This window comes from Bathycoccus prasinos (genome assembly GCF_002220235.1).
Source record: "Bathycoccus prasinos genomic : Chromosome_8".
NCBI lineage: Eukaryota > Viridiplantae > Chlorophyta > Mamiellophyceae > Mamiellales > Bathycoccaceae > Bathycoccus > Bathycoccus prasinos.
This window is the reverse complement of record NC_024001.1, coordinates 607,585-630,572: the sequence shown is the minus strand read 5'-3', so window position 1 is coordinate 630,572 and position 22,988 is coordinate 607,585. Positions and strand designations below refer to the sequence as shown.

General features: G+C 50.8%; 12 protein-coding genes across 12 annotated transcripts; 6 read left to right on the top strand and 6 right to left on the bottom strand.

Moving 5' to 3' along the window:
- Window positions 1-288: 288 nt before the first annotated feature.
- Window positions 289-1,335, top strand: Bathy08g03420 (prohibitin; the record flags this gene model as incomplete). Its single annotated transcript, XM_007511560.1, has 1 exon — window positions 289-1,335. The coding sequence occupies one exon, from the start codon at window positions 289-291 to the stop codon at window positions 1,333-1,335; it is 1,047 nt and encodes a 348-aa protein (XP_007511622.1).
- Window positions 1,336-1,583: 248 nt separating this feature from the next.
- Bathy08g03410 (predicted protein) lies at window positions 1,584-4,520 on the bottom strand (the record flags this gene model as incomplete). The annotated part of the gene is made up of 1 exon (XM_007511316.1): window positions 1,584-4,520. The coding sequence occupies one exon, from the start codon at window positions 4,518-4,520 to the stop codon at window positions 1,584-1,586; it is 2,937 nt and encodes a 978-aa protein (XP_007511378.1).
- A 169-nt stretch (window positions 4,521-4,689) lies between these two features.
- On the top strand, window positions 4,690-6,126 carry Bathy08g03400 (the record flags this gene model as incomplete). The annotated part of the gene is made up of 1 exon (XM_007511311.1): window positions 4,690-6,126. One exon carries the CDS (start codon window positions 4,690-4,692, stop codon window positions 6,124-6,126), a length of 1,437 nt encoding a protein of 478 aa, XP_007511373.1.
- A 161-nt stretch (window positions 6,127-6,287) lies between these two features.
- Window positions 6,288-10,310, top strand: Bathy08g03390 (predicted protein; the record flags this gene model as incomplete). Its single annotated transcript, XM_007511382.1, has 1 exon — window positions 6,288-10,310. The coding sequence occupies one exon, from the start codon at window positions 6,288-6,290 to the stop codon at window positions 10,308-10,310; it is 4,023 nt and encodes a 1,340-aa protein (XP_007511444.1).
- Window positions 10,311-10,405: 95 nt separating this feature from the next.
- On the bottom strand, window positions 10,406-11,077 carry Bathy08g03380 (unknown protein; the record flags this gene model as incomplete). Its single annotated transcript, XM_007511737.1, has 1 exon — window positions 10,406-11,077. The coding sequence occupies one exon, from the start codon at window positions 11,075-11,077 to the stop codon at window positions 10,406-10,408; it is 672 nt and encodes a 223-aa protein (XP_007511799.1).
- A 486-nt stretch (window positions 11,078-11,563) lies between these two features.
- On the top strand, window positions 11,564-12,157 carry Bathy08g03370 (riboflavin biosynthesis protein RibD; the record flags this gene model as incomplete). The annotated part of the gene is made up of 1 exon (XM_007511301.1): window positions 11,564-12,157. The coding sequence occupies one exon, from the start codon at window positions 11,564-11,566 to the stop codon at window positions 12,155-12,157; it is 594 nt and encodes a 197-aa protein (XP_007511363.1).
- A 174-nt stretch (window positions 12,158-12,331) lies between these two features.
- On the bottom strand, window positions 12,332-12,673 carry Bathy08g03360 (unknown protein; the record flags this gene model as incomplete). The annotated part of the gene is made up of 1 exon (XM_007511469.1): window positions 12,332-12,673. One exon carries the CDS (start codon window positions 12,671-12,673, stop codon window positions 12,332-12,334), a length of 342 nt encoding a protein of 113 aa, XP_007511531.1.
- Window positions 12,674-12,781: 108 nt separating this feature from the next.
- Bathy08g03350 (predicted protein) lies at window positions 12,782-13,471 on the top strand (the record flags this gene model as incomplete). The annotated part of the gene is made up of 1 exon (XM_007511540.1): window positions 12,782-13,471. One exon carries the CDS (start codon window positions 12,782-12,784, stop codon window positions 13,469-13,471), a length of 690 nt encoding a protein of 229 aa, XP_007511602.1.
- A 252-nt stretch (window positions 13,472-13,723) lies between these two features.
- On the bottom strand, window positions 13,724-15,892 carry Bathy08g03340 (ornithine decarboxylase; the record flags this gene model as incomplete). The annotated part of the gene is made up of 1 exon (XM_007511510.1): window positions 13,724-15,892. The coding sequence occupies one exon, from the start codon at window positions 15,890-15,892 to the stop codon at window positions 13,724-13,726; it is 2,169 nt and encodes a 722-aa protein (XP_007511572.1).
- A 381-nt stretch (window positions 15,893-16,273) lies between these two features.
- On the bottom strand, window positions 16,274-18,292 carry Bathy08g03330 (copper transporter family; the record flags this gene model as incomplete). Its single annotated transcript, XM_007511516.1, has 1 exon — window positions 16,274-18,292. The coding sequence occupies one exon, from the start codon at window positions 18,290-18,292 to the stop codon at window positions 16,274-16,276; it is 2,019 nt and encodes a 672-aa protein (XP_007511578.1).
- Window positions 18,293-18,674: 382 nt separating this feature from the next.
- Window positions 18,675-20,840, bottom strand: Bathy08g03320 (starch branching enzyme I; the record flags this gene model as incomplete). The annotated part of the gene is made up of 1 exon (XM_007511557.1): window positions 18,675-20,840. The coding sequence occupies one exon, from the start codon at window positions 20,838-20,840 to the stop codon at window positions 18,675-18,677; it is 2,166 nt and encodes a 721-aa protein (XP_007511619.1).
- Window positions 20,841-21,489: 649 nt separating this feature from the next.
- Bathy08g03310 (NAD(P)H-dependent glycerol-3-phosphate dehydrogenase) lies at window positions 21,490-22,932 on the top strand (the record flags this gene model as incomplete). The annotated part of the gene is made up of 1 exon (XM_007511726.1): window positions 21,490-22,932. One exon carries the CDS (start codon window positions 21,490-21,492, stop codon window positions 22,930-22,932), a length of 1,443 nt encoding a protein of 480 aa, XP_007511788.1.
- Between the last annotated feature and the right edge of the window lie 56 nt (window positions 22,933-22,988).

The window sequence follows — 22,988 nt, the reverse complement described above, 5'->3', positions numbered from 1 at the left end:
ATAAAACAAACGCGAGCGAAAGGACGACGAGAAACACCATCAGTCGCGTCAGAGTATGCCCGAACCTCCCGGGTTCCATCATCGCTCGCGATTCCGGTAACACCGTTCGATGGTGAATTTTGCTACCTCTTCCTCCTCCTCCTCCTCCGACTCGTCGCAGTCCAACGTTCATTCACTGGTCACATCAAGCAAAAGAGAATGTGTGAAGAAACGTTGGGGAAACACGTCACGAGGAAATGCCTCACTCTGGCGGCTCGATTAAGAAACGCACCACTTTTATATCTAAAAATGGCATCCAGTTCGGCGCAAGTGGCCGCGCAAGCGTTGGGCGCGTTGGCGAGAATGGGCGCGTTCGTGGGGATTGGCGCGACCGCGGTGTCGAGCGCCATGTACGACGGTACGTTGCGCATCGCATCTCTCTCGCTCGGGGATTTCTTTCCACGGGGAGAGAAGCGGATCGGATCGATCTCTTGGTCTTCTTCTCTCTCTCGTCTCCTTTTATTAAACCTTTCGGTGTTGCTGTCGTTCGTAAACGCGAGAACTGACCCTGAACTCTTTCACTACTTTCACTCTTCTTTTTTAACGACAACTTTAACAGTGGATGGAGGCGAACGCGCGGTGATGTTCGACCGTTTCCGAGGCGTCTTGAAAGACACGAGCGCTGAAGGCACGCACTTCATGGTGCCGATAATCCAATCGCCAACCATCTACGACGTACGAACGCGACCGAAAAGTTTGAGTTCAGTCACCGGGACGAAAGATTTACAACAGGTGAACTTGACGTTAAGAGTTTTATGCCGGCCGAACGTGGAACAGTTATCGACGATACACTTAAACTTAGGTCCCGATTACGACGATCGAGTGTTGCCGTCGATCGGGAACGAGGTGTTGAAAGCGACCGTGGCGCAATACAACGCGGACGAGTTATTGACGAGAAGACAGGAAGTGACGGAACAAATCGCGAAGAGTTTGCGGAAACGCGCGGATGATTTTGGGATTTTGTTGGAGGACGTGGCGTTGACGCATTTGAGTTTTAGCCACGAGTATTCGCGAGCGATTGAGGCGAAACAGGTGGCGCAGCAAGACGCGGAGAGGGCGAAATTTGAAGTCATGAAATCCGAGCAAGAGAGAGAGGCGGCGGTGATTAGAGCGGAGGGGGAATCCGAGTCCGCGAAGTTGATTTCGCAGGCCACGAGAAGCGCCGGGCCGGCGTTGATTGAATTGAGAAGGATCGAAGCCGCGAGAGAGGTGGCGAAGACGTTGAGCGGGAGTAAGAACATCGTGTATTTGCCGGGCGGGAACGGAAGTAACATGTTGATTGGCGTGAACCCGTAGAAAAACTGTATTCGCGATGCGACGACAACAACGAGTTCATTCATTTCATTCGCCACAAAACCGGCGTTTGCGCAAAAACTCGGCGTCGGCATATAAATTAAAATGTAGTCTTTTGTATTAGATACTAATAATAACAACTTCTCTCTTTCATCTCTATCATCATCATCATCATCATCATCATCATCGTGACTACTACTATTTTTCCGTGCCGCAGCGGCGCGGCAAATGTATTTCCGTGAAAACGTATATCAAGTACCGAATCTGTGCCTGTAGAGCGGCTTTTGCATCTTCCGCAACACGTCCACCCACGGTCGCTCGACTAACAGTGCCTTATCTTTTCCGACGTTTCCGAAAAATAAGCACGGGTCGTTTAATATGACCGCGCGGACACCGCCGGGAAGTTCGATCGCGCCGTCGACGCGTTGGGAGGCTTGCTTTTCCTTGAGTTGTTTTTCGCGCTGGCGGCGTTTTTTCTTGGCCGTACCGGTCAAGACTTTCGATTTGCCGAGTTTGGAGAGGACGCAGTCGTCGGTGATTTTAGAGCGGAGATTGATGCGAGCGATGGCGTTCGGGGTGTGCGCGAAGAGGACGAGCTCGGGTAGACCGGCGTCTTTGTTCGCGGCGGCGGTTGACTTTCTTGAGGATGCAGATTTTCCCCGCTTGGAAGAAACTATCCCTTTTTCGCTACCACCGCCAATGGCGAACGATAAACCGCAAATTTGACCGGGCGTGTTGTATAAAGCATCCGGGGCGTGCGCGTTTCTTTTCGCCAAGTTCAAACTCCACGGCAACGGTTCGCCGGTTTCAACGTCAATCGTCCACAAGGAGTTGGACGTGCCGCACGCTATAGCTAATACTCTGGTTTCATTAAACGCCATCGCGTGTATTGCCGACCACGAATCCATATTCAACGGTGGAGGTAAACGCGAGTGGAGTTTCATCGCATCCATTGAGTAGATGAAGACGCCGCCGACGTTGGCGTTGGCAGAAAACGCATTGTCGGCATCGCTGACGACGTTTGGTGCGCGACAGGAAGCGACGGCGAGCCATTGCGAGTCGCCGCTGCAACAAATATTTGTTACCGCGGGGCATCCAACCGTATCGGCGGTAACCATATTGCATTCTCCTCCTTCAAATCCACCGACGTTTGTACGAGACTTGTGTGATCGTCTTCTTCCGGATTCTTTCGCGAACGCTCGCTGCGTCGCGGTTTTCGTCGCGATGTGCGCTCTCAGAGTACCCACAACCTCCCAATTTTCAAGGTCAATAATCTTAATCGGGCCCCTGATGGAAACAATTATCAATCTCTTTGCATCCGCGGTAAACAACAAGTGCGCCGCCGGTCGCGTAATTTCCTCCGGTAACTCGACTTTCTTCGCGCGCCAACCAGACTTGCGTTTGACATCCGTCGCGCCGTCAAAGAACGCCTCCTCTTCCTCGTCGTCTGAGTTCATGTCTTCTTTTTTCTCTTTACTGTTCGGTTCACGAATCGCAAATATTCGTGGTGGCGAAACGGCATCAGAAAGTACGACCCAACACCCGTCTGGCGATATCGCTGAACAGAGAATCGAGTGTCGACCGGAGACGAAAAGACGCAGGACGCATTCCGGCGCCGATCGTAAAAGTTGACGATTCTTCTTATTCTGAGTGTTTTCTGTGCGTTGCTTCTTCCTCGCGTTGGAAGTGTTCAGGTTTTCCTGTTGGTTCTGGCTATTATTATTATTATTATTATTTGTTGTTGTCGTTGTCGTTCCTAAAGCCTCGCCGAGTTTCCAGACGTCCACGTATCTTCCGTGTTCGCACATGGCTAAAGGCGGATCCGGGAACTTGAACCCCGCGGACCGCTCGCTCAACACGTCATTGCCATTTGAAGGCGTCCCAACCGGCGTGGTCGTCGAACTGCTCTCGTTGAAAGTGTGCATGGCGGTAGATGTCACCGCGATCGGCGTTTTCCTCGGCACCGAGACGACCCGAACCGGGTGTTTCTTACCGAACGCATCAGCGCGGTGCGCTAACAATTGCGCGTCTACTCCAGCGGAAAGCAATACACCGCCGGGAACTTTCGAGTTTCTAACCATTTCTAAACATTTTACGTCGTGCGTGTGCGGTCGTTTCATGGATGTTTGCACCCACTCGTTGAATCCTTTATCGTTTCGATTGAGGTCGTCTAAATTCTCATACGCGACTATTTTATGGTCCACGCCAGAGGCGAAGACTATTTTCCCGTCCGGGGCTACCGCCAAAGCGACCACGTCGGCATCGTGCGACGAGAATCGTTTCAAGACGGTATAAAATCGCGAATCGTGAAACGTGACGTTCCCATCTGAATCCGCGGTGACTAAAGTGTCATCCGGAAGATAGAGCATTTTCCAAACGCACGTCGGATCGTGGTTTTTCGCGGAAACGTTCGATCCCCCTCGATTCCGTTTCTTTTTCAAACTATTCGGATTTCTGTGTCTCTCTTTATTCGCGTGTTTCGGAGGTTGATTCCCAATCAAAACGCATTCAATTTCTCTTTTCGATTCGACGTCAAACACGTGAATCCTCCCTTCGCTCGTCCCAGCCGCGATCCTCGTCCCGTCCTTGTTCCAACACACCGACAACACTTTCCCGCTCACCTTCGGCAACGCTTCTTTATGCCTCAAGCCACCTCCAACGGCACTCTTCGCCATGGAAATCACCAACCTCACGCACCCGTCGTCGCACGCGATGGCTAATCGCTGCGGTTGTCCTGGTTTCACCGCCTCCATCGGTTCGCTCGCGCAATCCCAAATCGACCCGCCGTGCGATTCGCACGTCGAGTGTGGCTTCAACTGGTTCAAATCCCACTCGGTGACTGTACCGTCTAACGCCACCGAAACCAAGCGAGCCTTCTCGGAAGACCCGACACCGCTCGATTTTATTAACGATTCCTCTCCTTCTTCTTCTTCGAGCTCTTCGTACTCTTCCTCGGAAACGCCGTCCACTCGAAACGGTTGCACCCACTCTAAGCGAGAGATGGAATCTCCGTCTTTCCCGGGAACTCGTCCAATCAGACGCCAAGAGTGCGCGTCGTACATCTCTAAATCTCCATTTTCTCGCGCTAATGCGACGCACTTGCCTCCGAAAAAATGTGACGTCGCTTTTACGGAAACGACTGGTGTCGGTTGCCACTCCACGAAGGACGCGCGGTGCAGTTCCATCATCTTCTCTATCTCTTTCGATGATGATGATTTTTTATGGCGGCTCTCTTCTGTCTTTTTTTCTCTTCTGTCTTTTTTCTCTCATTTTCGAAGAAACGTCTTTTTTTTTCTTAGATACAAAAAAAACCACAACAACACAAACGCGCGAATTAATTGTTTCACATCTCATCACATGGGACAACTGCTGACGAAACTCCTAGGAGGAGGAGGAGGAAGGCAAACGACTGCGATTACGACTCCTCGCTTTGGCGATGATGAAAACGAGTTTGATTTTGGAGAAGAAGAATTGTGCGCGCCACTTTGGGTGCTGGTCAGACGGTACCCCGACGTCTGGGGGGAAGTTTTAAAGCATCTGAACACCACGGATATAAAGTTTTTGTACGACGTCAACCGGGAGAGCCGATTCGTGATTAGGAGGCAAGGGTACGTCGTGCGCGACACGAAGTTTCGCATCTCTGAGTTTTCGAGCGTTTCAACCTTGGAGTTTGCCTGGGAAAACATTCCAAGGAAATCGGATTCAGTCCACCGAGTGGCTGGATCCGGTCAAGTGACACTTTTAAGGTGGTTGATCGAGGAGAAGAAGGCGACGTTTGACGAGCGCGCGACGTTTCACGCGGCGACGTACAAGCGATACGACGCGTTGAAGTTTTTGGTGGAGAACGGAGCGCCGATGACGAAAGACGTCAGTCGCGTGTGTTCGTCGAACGGAGCCGAAGATTGTTTACGCTTTGCGCTCGATAACGGCGTGGAATCGGATTTCATCTGTAGTTCAAACGCGGCGGAGAACGGACACTTACATATTTTGAAATTTCTTCACGAGGAGAAAGGCGTGCCGATTAACGCGGATACGGCGTACAGCGCCGCTAAAAACGGACACACGCATTGCCTGAAGTATTTGATCGAGGACAAAAACTGTCCCGTGAACGAATGGGCGTGCACCTGGGCCGCGAAACAGGGTCATTTGGAGTGTTTGCGTTATTTGCACGAACACGGTGCGCCATGGGACGAATTCACGTGTCACTCTGCCTCTGGAAATGGCCACGGGGAGTGTCTGAAATACGCGTTCGAGAACGGATGCGTGATGAACGAATTCACGATCAATTACGCTTGCGAGAGAAATCACATAGAGACGCTTCGTTTCGCAAGAGATAACGGCTGCCCGTGGGATTCGTACGCGGCTGCCGACGCTGCGGCGCACGGGAATATCGAGTGCTTGAAGTACTGTCTCGAAAACGGTTGCCCCACGGACGTAAATACAACGCGCAGGGCGGCCGGCTCGGGGCATCTCGATTGCTTGAAACTCCTCCGCGAGTTTGGCGCGCCGATGGACGAACGCGCCGTCGCCCGAGCGGCGAAAGGAGGATACCTCGATTGCGTAAAATTTCTTCACGAAAGTGGTTGTCCGCACAACATGGACGCGTGTAATCGCGCCGCGGAGTACGGACATTTGGACGTCTTGAAATACCTCCGCGAAGTCGCTCGCGCGTCCTGGAACGAGTGGGCGTGCCGCGGCGCGTCTCGGAACGGACATTTGGAGGTTTTGAAATACCTCCACTCTCAAGGCGCTCCTTGGGCGAGCTACGTGCCATATCCCATCGAGTCCGATTGAAAAGAAAAACGAGCACTGATGCTTCCATCGGATCGAAAGAAAACGAAATCAAACGAACGCTTTAAGAGGTGCGCGGAGTATTTTTTTTTTTGCACAAAAATCAGTCCTTTTTTAATTAACGCGAGATTTTTTTGAATTTTCCACACTTGTTTGTTAAAACGATGATGATCTCTTTGCCTTCTTTCCCGGCGGCTTTCGTAAGAGGCGGCGGAGGGTCGCGCGAGATTGTCCTCCGATCGTCTGAAACGGATGTCGGCTTTGTATCCTCCTCCTCGAGAGTACCGTTGTCGTCGCGATGTCGTCTGTCTCTCGTGTGTCTTCGCCGCCGCGGAGAAGGAGAACGAGGATCTGCGCCGTCGTTACGAAGAAGAAGAAGAGGAAGAATCACGTCGTTCGCGGTGAACGCGGGAACGACGCCGAAATCAACCACTTTTGATGCGAACGACCGGTACGCGAGAACGGCGAACCCGTTTTACGAGGCGAACTGCGAGCGGTACGTGGAAAAGATACTGGTGAAAGTAGACGAGAACGTGGTGATGAAGATGAAGAAGAACAGTGAGGATGGTGTTTTGAGCAGAAACGACGGTTCCGCGACGACGGTTGCCGCCAATGGCGCTCTTCCCGGTGGTGGTGATGGTGGTGGTGATAACACTACTCCTATGAAAGAAGAACGATGGGAGAAGATCCACCTGTCCACGGAGGACGAGAGGACGAAAGGATCGATGGACGTATCCGTCGTCAAGTTGAGCGACGCCGCGTTTCGGGTGAAAGTGAAGTTGGATTGTCCGTCAATTTTGAACGAACAAGACGCGCTCATGCATTGGGGGATGATTGGCGAGGAGGACGAGGATTGGAAGTCGCCGAAACATTTCGTGCGAAGCGTGCCGCCAAACGGGAGAGAGCCGGACGCGCAGTCGGAGGAGTCGAAGTTCTTGAACGGGAGAGATTGTTTTGAGCACGTGTTTGAGTTTACGAACGGGTATCGCGGGGAGAGAATGGCGATGTTGATTAGGAGTGAGGATTGCGAGACGTGGTTGAGGGACGAGGGAAGACGGTCGCACGCGATTTTGGATTTTGGGAGGATGGCAGTGGACGCGAGAGGAGGAGGATCTCAACAACGAGTTGCCGCTGCTCCAGCGCCGAATCCCGTGGCGCCGCCGCCACCACCGCAGCGACAAGAAGAGGATCACCATCATCGTCATCGTGAAGAAGACAATAACAGTCATGAGCAGCAGCAGCAACAGCACAATCATAATCATAATCAACAGCAGTCTACCAATAGCAACAACGGTGAACGGGTTTTCGCGGCGGTATCCAACTGGGTCGGCGACGACGTCGAACTTTCAAACAATCGCAAAGACCGATCTAGCAGAGACCGAAACAGATGGGACACGTCCAATTTACCGTCTTTTGCGGCGGCGCTCGTGTCTAACGATCAATCTGCATCTTCGTGGAGGCAAAAATTGCAAAGCGTCGAGAAACTCTTATGCGAAAACGACGGGAACGACATGGAAGACGCGTTAGCGTATAGTACGATTTACTTGTTTTGGATTTCAGTCGGGGCCATTTCGTGCGTGGAAGATGGAACGCATTACAGGCCAAACCATCACGCCGGCTCGGCTGAACGCATGTTTGGCAAAATCGAATCCATCGAAGGTACCGATAATATGTCCACACTCGCCGCAATTCGGCGATTACACCCGCGTTTACCCGCGTTTACAGCAGAGTTCACGCAATCCGTACCGTTAACGCGCATTCGAGATATCGCGCACGGAAAAGGAGACGAACACGGGAAGTGTCGAGAAGTCAGACAAGAAATTAAACACACGATTCAAAACAAATTGCACAGATGCGCTGGTCCAGAAGATTTAGTCGCCTCGGAGAAGATGCTGCAAAAACTCACCGCACCTGGGACGGATTACCCGAAAGCGTTCGTGGATGAGTTTGAAATCTTTTACAGAGAATTGAAAGAGTTCTTTAACGCTTCTGGCGTCGCTGAACGATTAGAAAAACTAGCCAACCAGGACGGCGGCTCGAAAAGCGCAGACGCGGCGAACGCATTTTTAAGAGCAAAAGCGAATGCAGATGATCAAAACGCGTCATTAAAATCACTTCTGGAAACGCTGCGGTTATTACACGAGTCACGAACGGAAATTGTTCGATCGCTCGAAAGCGGGAACATCCAAGACATGTCCGCTCGCCAACAGTGGCGATTGGCGGAAATTTCCTTGGAAGACTACGCGTTTGTCTTACTCTCTCGGTGCTCCAACCTTCTCGGCGCGGAAAGTGAGCCACCGAAGCAAAACTACACGAGCGAGGAGGTTAGTGAATGTCTCAATGCGCTCGCAGTATCTTTCGATACTTTGCATTTAAGCTCAAAAAGTGAAGAAATGCAGCGCGTCGCCGAAGACGCGCGAAAATTAGCCGGCGAATCGGCTTCTTTTCTCGGATCTAACGACGGCGGTTTACGAGTAAATGCCATCGCGGAACGCGCGAAACGTGCCGCAGAAAACTTTTGCGATGTGCTCGAGAACTTGTTTACGAACAGAGCGCATCAGCTCGGCCCGGCTTTAGGTATCGACAACTACGCGGTTGATATCTTCACAGAAGGGCAAATCAGAGCGTCGGTGGTGTTTCAATCCGCCAAGTTAGCCGGGGCATTAAGTAGAGCATCGAGAAATATCACCGGTGCACAAGGCTGGGATTGCGTCGTCCAATCGTCCGAAGGTGATATCGTGTATCCGCTGAGACGAGTTGAACGGTTAGATCCGAACTACTGTCGCGAAAACATCACGGAGCCGTGTATTTTACTTTGCGATTCTGCCGACGGCGACGAAGAGGTCTCGACCATGGGGCCAAACGTCATGGGCATTATTTTATCGCACGCCTTACCTCACTTATCACACTTGGCGCTACGTGCTAGACAATCCGCGGTCCCTTTAGTAGCCGTGGAAGAGGGCGCGTTGACGGAAACGATACGTTCTTTTGAAGGGAAGAACGTGTTGCTTCGATCGAAACCGGGAGACGTGAAGATTGAGTTGACCGATGCGCCTGTTTCTGGCGGCGCTTCATCATCTGCTCCTGCCGTATCGACTGCTTCTGCGACAGCATCTACCGCCGCTACAATCTCTATAGCTGCGGATACGTCGTATGCGAACGATCCGTTATCCTTTGCGAAACTCTCGGAGAGCACGCTCGACTTTGCCGTCTCCGTCGCCGGTTCAAAATCCGCGTTTTGCGCGAAACTCGAAAAACTCTCCAGCGATTCGCATTCTTCGCCGTTTGCGTTTAGTGCGCCTACTGGTGTGGCTATTCCATTTGGCGCCATGGAAGTCGCGGCTGAGGAAGCCGGTAAAACGCAATACTTACAAGAGCGATTACAAATTCTTGATTCAAACGTTCCAGAAGTTGATTTGGAAGCCGCACGTCGGGAACTCTTCGCATTGGTCGAAAACGAACTTCGTCCGTCGCAAGAAGTGTACCAAAAAGTCTTAGCCGGTATGGGCGCGAGTGCAAACTCGAAAGCGTTCGTCCGCTCCTCTGCAAACGTGGAAGATTTAGCTGGCATGTCCGCGGCAGGTTTATACGACTCCATCCCGAACGTCGATTTACAATCGTACGACCAGTTCGCGTTGGCGGTATCGAAAGTCTGGGCGAGTTTGTACACCGCCCGAGCCGTCGCCTCGCGAAAAGCAGCGAGAGTTTCGCAGAAAGACGCCAAAATGTGTGCGTTAGTTCAAGTCGCTTTGAAACCGGAATGTTCTTTTGTTTTACACACGAAACACCCATTAACGGAGAGCGATCAAGACATGTACGCGGAGATGGCTTTAGGATTAGGCGAAACGTTAGCGTCTGGGAACGTGAGAGGCACGCCCTGGAGGTTCGACATCGCGAAAGCGACGAAAGAAGTCACCGTAAAAACATTCTCATCTTTCGGTGAAATGTACATCGCCGACGACTCCAACTCGGATTCGAGCGCGTTGCAAATGAAACGGGTCTTTTGCGATGACGGCAACCACTGGCTCACCACCGACGAAAAACGTCGAAACGACGTCGTCGGCGCAAAACTCGGTGGTCTCGGTATCTACTTAGAATCAACTTTAGGCAACGTTCCGCAAGACGTCGAAGGATGCTTGCTCTCGGATGGCACGCTGTGTGTCGTCCAAGCGCGCCCGCAACCGTAAAAAAGAAAAAATCAAATGCGCTTCTTACTACTTATAATACAAACGTATGATACACACGTATTGCCGCTAAAACTAACTCAAACAAACCGAATATCTCAAACGACTCCGTCCAACATCTCCAAATCTTCCATCGCGCCTCTCTCCAGCCCTTCCCGCAAGTACAACTTCTCCACTTCCGTTAACCTCTCGCCTAAATTTTTCAGCGCGACGAGAATCTCAATCTTTTCCCCTTCCAATTTTTCCCGCGCTCCTGCTCCTCCTCCTTCTCCACCACCTTGTTTACCCTTGTTTCCTCTGTTTTTGTTGTTGTTGTCGTTCATTAGTCTCGATTCGCGTTCGATGGTGTCCAACCGGTCTCGCAACCCATTTCTGTCCTTCTCAAAAAATAACAGGTAAATTTCGTCCGTCTTAAACGCTCGTCGAATTCGGTCTCGAGTAAACTGAAGTTTAACTTCATCGGACGACCACTCCGAAACGTTCAAAACGCGACGACTTCGATTCTCATCATCATCATTCGATGATGCACACGTAATTTTAGCGCGTATTTTCTTGAATTTCTCCATCGAACGCGTCGTCTCTTCGCGCATGGATTTCAGAATCATCTCGTCGTCGATGCGTGCCACAAACGAAGGGTTGGATAAGTCCTCGAGTTGATTTTGTAACCGAATCACGTGTAAATCGCAGTTTTGTAAGAGCACGAGATCGTGAGGATCGTCTCTTTTTATGTCTGTGCGCGGGGTATCCTCGTTCTCGACGTCGACATCCATACCTATTTAATAGGGTTTTGGAGTGAATTTTGTCCGGCATTTTCCTCAAAATGTCTGCTCTTTGTGTCACGCTTTTGTCGAGTCGCGGAAGCATTCTTTACGCGCCATCATCACCAACATCTCTCGAAAGAGGAAGAAGAAGCAGTTTTGGTCGATGTAGCAGTAGCGGCAAAAGTAGCAGCAGTACCAGAAAACTATCAGTAGTAAACCAAGCGGTTCCAGATGGCGTTCGTTACGGTACGTTTCAGAGCGACTTTTGTTTTCCCCTAACCACGAGTGTGTGTGCACACGCACTTGCGCTTAGCCCGCAAACGCGCGGTTTTTGGAGATGACGAAAAGAACTTTACGTATTCTGACAGAAGTCGAGAGCAGCGAGCATTTATGTGCGCGCTGCGATGTTCGCTTCGACTATTCCACAAGAGATTTCCGATCCAAGTTTAATTGTTTATTTCTCTCTCTCTCTCTTCCCCTAGCGCTCATACTGACATGTCGTATCACCTTCACATGTTGTGTTCTCGTTCTCTCTCTGTTTCTCTCAAAAACTCACTCTTCGTGTTAAACTCGCGGCGAACACAAACAACAGAATACACGAGCGAAGACGAACGTTTCATGCTCCGCGCGATCGAACTCGCGAACACGGTGACGTACGAAGAGCACACGAACCCGAACCCAATCGTCGGGTGCGTTTTGGTCGACCCTTCGACGAACGAAATCGTCGGCGAAGGGTACCACCCGAAAGCGGGCGAGCCGCACGCGGAGGTATACGCTTTAAGAGCCGCCGGGAAGAAAGCGAAAGGCGCGACCGCGTACGTGACTTTAGAGCCGTGCAATCACTTTGGGAGAACCGCGGCGTGTTCGAGAGCGTTGGTTGACGCGGGCGTGAAGAGGGTACTGATTGGCGCGTACGATACGGATCCAAGAGTCGCTGGAGGCGGGATGAAAACGTTGTTAGATCGAGGCATAGAAGTCGTCTGCGGGTGCAAAGAAAAAGAAGCGACGGAGATGAACCGGGCGTTTTTCGATAGGATTGAAAAGGAGAGACTCGAGAAAGAAGCGCAAACGCGACAGAATAAGACATAGAAGTAGGAGAAGAAGAAGAGCTAAAATCGACATCAGTCTCCGCGCGTACGCATTCTACTATGACCACAGTTTATACTCGGTTTTGATTTGATCTTTTTACTACAGCATTCTACTCCTCGTCTCCTCCGCGCGCTATTCGCGTGTTTGTTGTGTTTTGGAACTTCTCTCTCTCTCTCAATTCCGCCTGCCGCAATGCAACAAACTCCCAGCGCCTAAAAATAACGAAAACAAACCCGCGCTCCCTAACGTCGTCCGACCGATGTGCCGAACTTTCAGCATTCCTGGTATCTGCAACAAAAGAGGTTCGTCAGTAGTAATAACGGTACAAAGCATCATCTTCGTCATCATCAGCGCTTTAAAGTAGTTGTTTGGGGAAAAGCAAAGAGAGAAAAACACAACACATACCTTGTACGCGAACGCCTCGTAGGTCCCGTAACTCGCCCCGACGGCTCCACCGACGGCCCCGCCTAACGCCGCGCCCGTGAGCACTCTCTGCATGCACCTGTTGTCGCCCATTTATGTGTATATATTCGTGTCCTAAGATGCGTCACAATTATGACGACGACGACGACGGGGAAAATGAGACGAAGTTTTTCGCTCGCATCCTCTTCCTTTTCCTCTCTGATGAGGAACAAGAACACCGCGAACGATCTCGTCTTTAACTTAGTACCATCGACTGCTTTCATTTCTTTGTCGAGAAGAAGTCTGTGCGATGATTATGATGGCATCCTCGCTCCTTTTACGCGACAGTTCACGTCCTCGTCATCATCCAAAAACAGCAGCGGAGGACATGGTTTCCAATTAGGGGAGTTGTTCGCCGCTTCCGGTAGAAGACGAAGAAGTAAACGCGACGCTCTCTTTGTCGATTGGAAGAACAGCTCCACCAGTAAAACTTCTTCTGCTCGCTTCGTCCACGCTTCGTCCTCGTCTGTGCTCTTCTCGAACAAAGCGACGGAATCGGAATCAAAATTCACCGAAAAAGCGAACGAGTACTTGGAACTGCTCGGGGAAAAGCTCGAACAATGGGCGGACGACGAGATCGAGGAAGACGTGGAGTGCGATTATTCAGACGGCGTTTTGACCATTTCTTTAGGCCGAGAGAGAGGGACGTACGTGTTGAATAAACAAGCACCGAATAAACAGATATGGTGGTCCAGTCCAATATCCGGACCGCATCGGTTCGAGGAGGACGGCGCGCGGTGGGCGGACGCCAGGCGAGGCCAGGACGGCGACGATTGTTTGGACGATTTAGAGACAAAGTTAAGGAAAGAGTGGGGGGAGATTTTTAAGGGGAAGAAAGGGTTAGATTTGTAGTCGCGGCGCGCGTCGTGTTCTTGTGTATCAGTAATAGTAGTAATGTTTCAAAACATTTCCGCTCTTTTTTTCTTCAACATACGTACGTACTCGTGTAATTCTCTCTCTTTAAAGTTTGTCTTACTCGTGTCGTAAAAAATATCTGTGTTTTTCAACTCGTACAACTCATCAGCTCTTTGCGCGCGCACTCCATCCCTCTAAGTTCTATTCATTATCTGTGTAATGCTTTTCTATTCTTTCAGATAATGGATGTCACTCAACACCAGCGTCGACGCCGTCTGACGCTCGCGTTTCTGGCGTGATGTGTTGGAGTAACTCGCAAGGAGGTTTCAAAGGTAAAAAGAGTTCCGAATCCAACTGTTCCACCGTGCACGTCGGGCACATTCGGTCGCCCCAGACGTAAAACTTTCTCGCTTTCGTCGCTTCAATGCCGTTAAAATCGCAACTTCCAGCTAACGTGTACGCTCCCGAGTCTGGAAACAACACGTAATCGCCATTGTTGAGTTCCGTCATCATAGTGTCTCTCATGACACAATCGGCGGAATCGCAGGTGGGCCCCCAAATGGTACTTTCGTGTTGTAAACCTAAACGTAACTCGAGCTCAGGCATGGATCCATCCCCGGTGGATTTCAAAATATACGCCGGTGTTTCCAATCCGTCGTAAATGACGCCGTTGAAACATCCGTACAAGCCGTCGGTGATGTAATAATCGTAGTGTAAATCCCCGGACGCTTTCACGGTTTCGCGTTTACCGTACACCATCGACGCGATGGTAATCGGCGATTGCGCGAAATATCTCCCCGGCTCAGCGATAATTTTCAGCTTCGGCCATTGGTCTTTCGGAAAAATATCGTCTAACGCTTTCGCGATGATGGAAAAGTCGCACGGGGACTCGTCGATGTTACCCGTTTGATCGAACAGACCCGTATAGCCGCCACCTAAATCCAACAAGTTCATCTTGAAACCGTAATGATAGCCTTGTTGAAAAACATCCTTGGCTTGTTGGATCGCGTTTCTGTACGCGTTCGGGTTTCGGCTGGAGCTGCCGACGTGAAACGACACGCCGACGATATCCATGCCGAGCAATTGCGCCGTCGATAAAAGTTTAGGAATGTCGTCCATGTGCGCGCCGAATTTCGCGCCGAACGAAATCTTTGCCATCGGGTCGTCCGCTTTAATTCTTAAGACCAACTTGCACTCGTTTAATCGAGCGGCAAACATTTTGTGCAGCTCGGACTCGGAATCAAACGTGGTAAACTTTACTCCGTGCTCGGCGATGCAACGCAAATCCACCGGCCTCTTCACCGCGTGTGCCAAGATGATTTTATCCACGTCAATACCCAACTCTTTAATCAACTCCACCTCGCCCTGACTGGCGCAATCGAATCCAGCACCCAAAGCTGCCAACGTTGAAATGATCCCTCTATCCGGACAGCACTTCACGGCGTAATGTGGCGTCACTCTCGGCATCCTCTTCTTCAAGTGCTCGTACAACTTTACCACGGCGTGTAAATCAATCACCGCGAACGTATCCTCCAAACGCATGTCATTTACGAGTTCCAAACACCTTTCCCTAACGTCATCCATCGACCTCGACGAGATCGGTTGCACGTCGAATGTCTTCCGAATCTCTTCAAAGTTGAATTCATCCGGTACCGCCTCCTCGAAATCAATCGCGTCTTGTTGCGTGTCGTCCATCAGCGTCTCTTCGAAACCAGCCGTTTCCGCCAAACCTTTCACGATGACCGCCAACTCTTCCGGAACAAACTGCTCCACAAAATCCGGATCGGCTTCCCCAGCCTCAACGTACGTCTCCAAAGAGTTGATGACCTCAAATGCATCCGTCAACTGTTCCTCGGTAACTAAAATCGGCGTTGGATACCCGTTGTTTTCTTGTCTGTCCTCGCGGAGCGATTTCATCACCTCGTTCGATAAGTACTCGCTCCTCTTCCTTCGAAACGAGCTCGAACTCCTTCCGCCGCCGCCGAGGTTCTCTTTCATGTCATCCGCCGATGATTCGTTCTCCGCATGACCCATCGTCGCGTTCGTTCGAAAACCGTTCGTTATGTTCATCCCTCCTCCTCCTCCTCCTCCTCTCGGCGACAACATCCCTTCTCTTCGTTCGTCCCACGAAGACGACGCCTTGAAGCTTCCCACTCGTACGATTTCCTCGATATTCTCCGCCAAATCGTCGAATATCCCGCTCTCCTCGATATCCTCCGCCGCCTCTTCCAAAACCGTCTTGATTTCCTTCATGGAGTACTCCGGTTGGTCCTCCTCGTCCATGTCTTCGATTCGTTTTTGTTGCTTCAACTCTTCTTCATCCTCGACTTCATCCTCGTCGTCGTCCGAGACGGCACCTTTGAGCAACGCGTGCGTGAGAAGCGATTGACGCCGAGGGGGTCGTTCCTCATCGTTCATACCCACCGTTCTTCTTCTCGAGCCAGAAAAGGCACAAAAAAGTGAAACCAAGAAGGTAAGTGAAACGTGTGAATGTGATTTTGCGCTTCGTAGTCACTGCTCGTACTCAAGAAGCGCGGTAAAAGAGTGATGCGTTTCATTTTGGGTTTTGGAAGATAAAACGAGAAACAGTTAAGCAAGACAAGCCTGAAATGTAATAACGCCGACGAAAAAGGTGTACTACGAGGAATAGGATGTCCACATCGATCGGAATGTAAAAACAATTCGACATAATTCGAACTCTTTTTACCATCCTTAAGCGTTAAAATCTCTCGAGAAAGACTTTTGTGTTAATACTACTGATGATTATTAGTGTTAAAATTCTCCGTCGAAGGAGGTCTACTACACGCGAGCGCTTCCGTCGCTCTCCGTCGGCGAGGTGCTCGTTCCGCTGTCGCGTAATATTTCGCGCTCTAAGGAATTGCTACGGTCGGATTCGTTGGTGTCGTCGGCGTCGTCGCGGGCTTCTGCGCAGCACGCCGTCGTGCCTGCGGTGATTTTGCCTCCACCGTCGGAGCTGTAGACGGAAAAAATGGCGTGGCCCAACGTGAGACCGAGGACGACGCAGAAGAATAACGGGACGTGGTACGTCATGGAGACGAGCATGAGGAGGTAACCGGCGGTCACTTGAAACGCGTATAAGAGAAGCGTCAACAACGTTGTCGTCCGGTCGATAGGTCGAGTTGATTTTCCTGAACCTGCGCCTCCCCCGCCCCGAACTTTGCGACGCAACTTGGCGCAGAGTTCGATGGACATGCCTAGGAAGATGGTAAATAGACAAGCGGCGAAAACCAAAGCGGGCGTTTTCAACGACCACGACTCGAAGAAGAACGCGACGCACGGTTGATTTGCGTCCGTTCCGGACGAGAACCCATCCATAAACATAGTTGTTGGAGGGATATTCGAGTTGCACTGACCACCAGAGCTTTCATTTGGAACGGCTGGACAGGCTGGAGCACAACTGTCGCAGTGCGCCTCCGCACCGTTGGCGCCGAAATCGTCCGGCCAAATTTTTTCCGTGCCAGACTCTTGACATTTAGCCGTGGAAGCGTCACACCCTGTTGGAATCGGTTGGCAGCTGAGCCAGCAGTAAATGGTACCTTCCGCGCACGAGCCGTCGTCGGCCAATATTCGTCTTTGCGGAACACGCGATCTCGATTCGTCGTCCGTAGTAGTCGTCGGTAATCCATCGCATGCCGCGGAGACGTAATCTATTACGTCAGAAGAGGATCCACTCGTTTCTTTTACATCTTCAATTCCGTTTATTCCATTCACGAGCGCTCTCGCACCATTCAACCATTCGCCAAAGTTCAAATTGACGTTCAAGTCCGGATGCTCGTCGCTCAAGTTTGGCAGAATCATTCGACCAAACCAGGCTCTCGTTTCGCCTCTTTCCAAAGCGACAGCGTGAGTTGGGATTTTGATCTCGTCTAATAGGCTATTCGTAGTGCTAACGCGATCGTGTCGTTTTGGGTGCCACGCGCGAGCGGCTTCTCCTAACAAAACGAGCATGCCGTCGCTTGGGATGTCGAAGGAAACGCCGTCGACGATCAAACCTCTCGATCCCGCCTGGTCGTCTTTCCCGTTCACCCACGCCGGAGTCATCACGATAGCAACACCAACGTCGGTGTGTTCGTGCTTCCCTTGCGCTTTCTCGCTTTTATTTACTCTTACATTCTTTTCGGAGGAACTCGACGATGACGAATCCTCGCTACTCGCGTACACGTGAAAATGATCCAACGAAGCCTCCGAACGCAACGCGTCGTTAAAAAAGTTCCTCTCCATCCTCGACGGTCTCCTAGTCTTATCCTCTTTCTCGTTCGAGTTTAAAATCGCATCGAGTCTCGGCAACGTCGCTCGACTCACGACGTCCGCGAAATCCCTTAACTTTTCCAACTCTCTTCGCAAATCGAACCCGTCCTCGCCCTCGTCCTCGCACTCCCCGTTCACGTCCATCGACAACCGTTTATTCGCAAACTCCGCGAGCGTGCTTCGCTCGATCTCGGGATGTTCTTTCGAATACGTTTTTGAGTTGCGTAAGAACACGTCTTCTTTTTCGTCTTCTTTCTTCGTCTTCTTTGTCGATGTCGCGCATTCGGCCAAGCGTCTTAAACTTTTCTCTCTCACTTCTTGGAACCCTTTCAGCCCTTTGACGAAGAGAACACCCGGGGCGTTTTTGCCGAAAAACGCGCGTTTCACGATGTCGTCGTGCATACCCGAGCGCAAGGATTGGACGTTTGGAATCGTCGGCAAGAGGAGAACTTTTTTCTTCTTCTCGACCATCGTCATCTTCTTCTCTAAACCCAATTCTTCGCCGTGAACGACGAGGAATGTCGCGCCGTAATCGTCGTTCAACGGCATCACCAACAACGCGAAAACGACGAGGACACAGACGCGAAGAAAAGGAGAAAAATAAGTCATCATCGTTTACGTCGTTCACGTCGTTTACGTCGCTTCTTCTTCTTCTTCCTCTTCTTCTTCTTCTTCTTCTTCTTTTAAGAGTGACTAAATGAATAAATACAAGTGTTACTGGAAAATGGAGGATTCCCTTTAGAAGTAAAAAGGGGCGTGCGAGCAAAAAAATCTTCAAACATAGAGCGTAGTTTTACTACGAGAGAGAGAGAGAGAGAGAGAGAGAGAGAGAGAGAGAGAGAGTTATATTTATAACGCGAGTGAACTGATGTTAGTATTAAAATAGAAAGCTTGATTCTTCTTTTCGAGTTCTCTCAAATCAAATCCATTTTTACCTCGCGACGGCTGCGGCGTCCGGGTGGCTATTCATAAACTCGCTCTCGTCGACTCTCCTGTACACCTGCGCGGTTCTCGAGCAACTCAACACTTTCATCGAGCACTCTCTCGGCTCTTGCGGGTACGGTCCGACCCAACTTTCGATTTTTTCCGGCGAAGTGAAGTGTTCGGTGCCTTTATCGACTCTGTTGCGACCTCCGAATTGGCCTTCGTCCGTGTCCAAGACGCAGACGTATTTGCCCGGTTTCGGGACGCCGATTTCCAACCCTTCGAAATCTTGCGTCGGGTTGAAGTTAAAGACGAAGAGTAAGTCGCCTCTTTCAAAGACGATAATTTTGCGGTTATCGTCCGCGGTAGAGACGTGTTGGTGACCGTTGGAGAGAAACTTGAACCCATCTTCGATGTTGAGCATTTCGCGGTCAAAGTTCTTCATATCTTTGTATCGTAAATGCTCGGCGTCGGCGAGGTCCCATCGGCGTCGGCAGTGGTCGTGGGACCAGTTATTACCTTCGCGAGGAAAATCGACCCATTCTGGGTGCCCGAACTCGTTGCCCATGAACGCGAGGTATCCTTCGCCACCTAAACCGATGGTGATGAGACGAAGCATTTTATGCAACGCGATGCCTCTTTCGATGATCGGGGTGATGGGTTGCGTCGCGGACATGTGGCCGTACATTTCGGCGTCCATGAGCCAAAACGCGGTTGTTTTATCGCCAACGATGGATTGATCGTGCGATTCGACGTACGCGATCGCTTTTTCTGAGTATCTGCGGTTGCACAGAGTGGAAATGATTTCGTGCATGCCCCAATCTTCGTCTTTTCGCGTTTTGAAGTATTTCACCCAAAAGTCCGGTATGGACATGGCCAATCGAGCGTCAAAGCCGACGCCGTTTTCGCGAACGTCTCTGCACAACGTGGGCATACCAGAAACGTCTTCGGCAAAGACTTCAACTTCCGGGTAGTTGGAATGTAACATGTCGTTGACGAGCATGAGGTAAACGACCGCATCGATGTTCGTATTCATGCCTAAATATTCCTCGTAGTTTCCAGTGAACTCCATATTCAAACCGTGGTGGTGATACAACATGCTCGTCACGCCATCGAATCTGTACCCATCCACGCCGTATTCTTCGATCCAGTATTTCGCGTTCGATAAAAGCAAGCGTTGCGTTTCCCAGTTGTCGTATTTAAACAAGCGAGAATCCCACAAATAATGGTACCCTTTCTCGCCGACGTCGAAATACGAGTCTTCCGCTTTTTGCCCGACGTCGAAACCGGCCAAACCGTCTTCGGTATTTTTACTCGCGTGCGAGTGAATGACGTCGATGATGACCCGTACACCAAGCTCGTGCGCTTTGTCGACTAAATATTTGAAATCCTCCGGGGTGCCTGACCTCGAAGAGACGCCAAAAAAATTCGTCACGTGGTACCCGAACGAGCCGTAATACGCGTGTTCCATTACCGCCATCAATTGTACGCTGTTGTAGCCACCGCCTTTGATTCGGGGTAAAACCGTATCCGCGAATTCTCTGTACGTGGAAACTTTCGGGTCGTTCGAGGACATACCAACGTGCGCCTCGTAAATCCTCGGCGCCGACGGTTTCTTCGGACCTTTCTTAAACTTCCACTCGTGTCGCTCTTCCTTCGGCGGATCCCAATAAATCCCGTCGTATTTCGCGCCCATCTCGTTCGGCGGCACTCTCGCGTACCTGATGTACGCCGGAATTCTATCCACGTGTCCACCGTCCTTGAAAAAACGAATCTTCACCCTGGAATCGTGCGGAATCGTCCCCGCCGGTAACTCGCACGACCAGTTCCCGAAATCGTCTCGCGCCATCGGCGTCGCTTCGCCGTTCCAACCGTTGAAGTCCCCAACTAAAGCCGCGTGGTTACACGCCGGCATCCATTCCTTATACACGATCGTTCCATCCTCCTTTTTCGAAAACCCGTACTCTTTGTATCCATCCGCGAACGCAGACAAAGAACCGCTCGCTTTTTCGATTGCGCCTTTCACCTCCAGAAACTTCTCCCACCGGTATCGCAAATGCCCTTCGTGTGGCTTTAACATCTCGTCGATTTCAATCAGATCTGTTCCGTCTTTCGAGTACGCTTTTGTCTCCTCTGTCTTCTGTTCATCTTTCGTGTCGTGCACTTCCCGCATCGCTCTCGTCAGCGTCTCGCCTTCTTTCTTCTTCCTCGTCGCGTTCGACCCGAACGACGACGACGTTTCGACGTGATGATGTTTCGAACACCGCGCTCGTCGCTCGTCCCGTCTCGCTCTCGCGCCTGAACCTCCACAAAAAACAACTCTGAGAGCGTTGTTGTTGTTGCACTTCTTCGAAGTACTTCTACCACCAAAGCTACTCTTTCTAAACGATCTTCCGATCGTCGTCGTCGTCGTCGCCGCCGCCCGTTGTTGTTGTTGTTGTTGCGAGATGATGCCTCGCATGCGTGTGTGTTTTGAGATTTTTATGCGTTTGAGTGTGCGTTTTGTGTGGAGGAAAGAAGGAAGAACGAAGTTTTTTGTTTTCGATGCGTGCCTCTCGTTCTCGAATTTGCTTTATAAGAGATCCGAAAAAGAATGCGAACGCACACTTTGTCTCCTTTTTTGACGAAGCGGGAACTCAAAATCGTTCAATCAAAAAAAGAGCCACTGCCAGACTGCGGAGAGAAGAGAATTGCGTTTTTTTTGTCCAACGCACAACTTTCCTCTTTTCTGCGGCCATTTTTTTCCTCTTACTTACTCACTCGCTCTGTCAAAAGTCTGTCTTCTGTGGAATTATATCATCCAAGAAAATACTACTCTCATCATGAGCAGCAGCGTTTCGACGTTTACGAGGACGACACAAACGACGACGTGCTTCTGCTGCATATCCTCTTTTTCGTCGTCGTCTTCTTCTTCTTCTTCTTCGAAACAGTCGAGGCAAATTGGACCGGGAGGAGGGAAAAGAAGGAGCGTTTCGAGATTTTTAACATCACCATCGTCGGTGGCAAAAGTGGATAACGACGACAGACGCGGCGCGGTTTTGTTCGTCGCAACGAGAACAACAGGCACAGAAAACACGCGAAAGAGATGTAGAAAAAGAGGCGTTTATATCTCCCCTTGTCGAGCATCCGGGGCGTACGAGCAGTTCCTTTCCGGCATCACCGAGAAAGACCGAAAAGATGTGAGCGAATCGTGGGAGAAAATCATGCGTTGGAAGTCGTTCGTAGAGAGCGCGAATAAGAACGACGAGGACGTTCTGGCGAACACGAAGAAAGTGACCATCATGGGCGGCGGGTCGTTCGGGACCGCCATGGGGACGTTATTGGCGAGGAACAAGAGCGATTTAGACGTGGTTTTACTGTTAAGAAACGAACAAGAGGCGGAGACGATCAACGCGACCAATCGCAACGCGAAATATTTGCCCAAGTACGAGTTACCGAAGAATATACGAGCGACGACGGACGCGAAAGAGGCGTTGAAGGATTCCGATTTTATCATTCACGCGGTGCCGACGCAACATTCGAGGAAATTTTTGAGTTCAGTGAAGGATATCATCGATCCGAAAACGCCTCTGTTGTGTTTATCGAAAGGTTTGGAAGTCGGGTCGTCTTTGATGATGTCCGAGGTTATTCCGGAGGCGTTGGAGAGGGACCAACCTTTGTGCGTTTTGAGCGGACCGACGTTTGCGGTGGAGTTGATGCAAGGCTTACCGACCGGAATTGTTGCCGCGTCGGAGAATGAAGCGTTGGCGAGACGCGTGCAATCGCTCTACGGGAGTTCGTGTTTGCGAGTGAACACGAGCACGGACGTGGTTGGCGTGGAGATGTCCGGCGCGTTGAAGAACGTGTTGGCGATTGCGGCAGGTATTGTAGAGGGTCTGGAGTTGGGAAACAACGCCATGGCAGCTTTGGTGGCGCAAGGATGCGCGGAAATTCGGTGGTTGGCTGGGAAGTTAGGCGCGAAGAGCGAGACTTTAGCCGGTTTGAGTGGAACCGGCGATATCATGTTGACGTGTTTCGTGAACTTGTCCAGGAATAGAACGGTAGGATCGAGATTAGGGAGCGGGGAAACGTTAGAGGAAATTCTAGGATCGATGAATCAAGTCGCAGAAGGCGTGGCTACGGCTGGGGCGGTTGTTCAGCTTGCCAGGAAACATCGAGTGTCGTTACCGGTGTTGACCGCGGTGGCGAGAATATTGGAAGGAGACGTGGATCCGAAAGACGCGGTGGATCAGATTATGAATTTACCTCAAGTTCCGGAAGTATAAACAACGATAATAACAATACGACGCCTTTAGAAAAAACGTGCTATAACATTCAACGA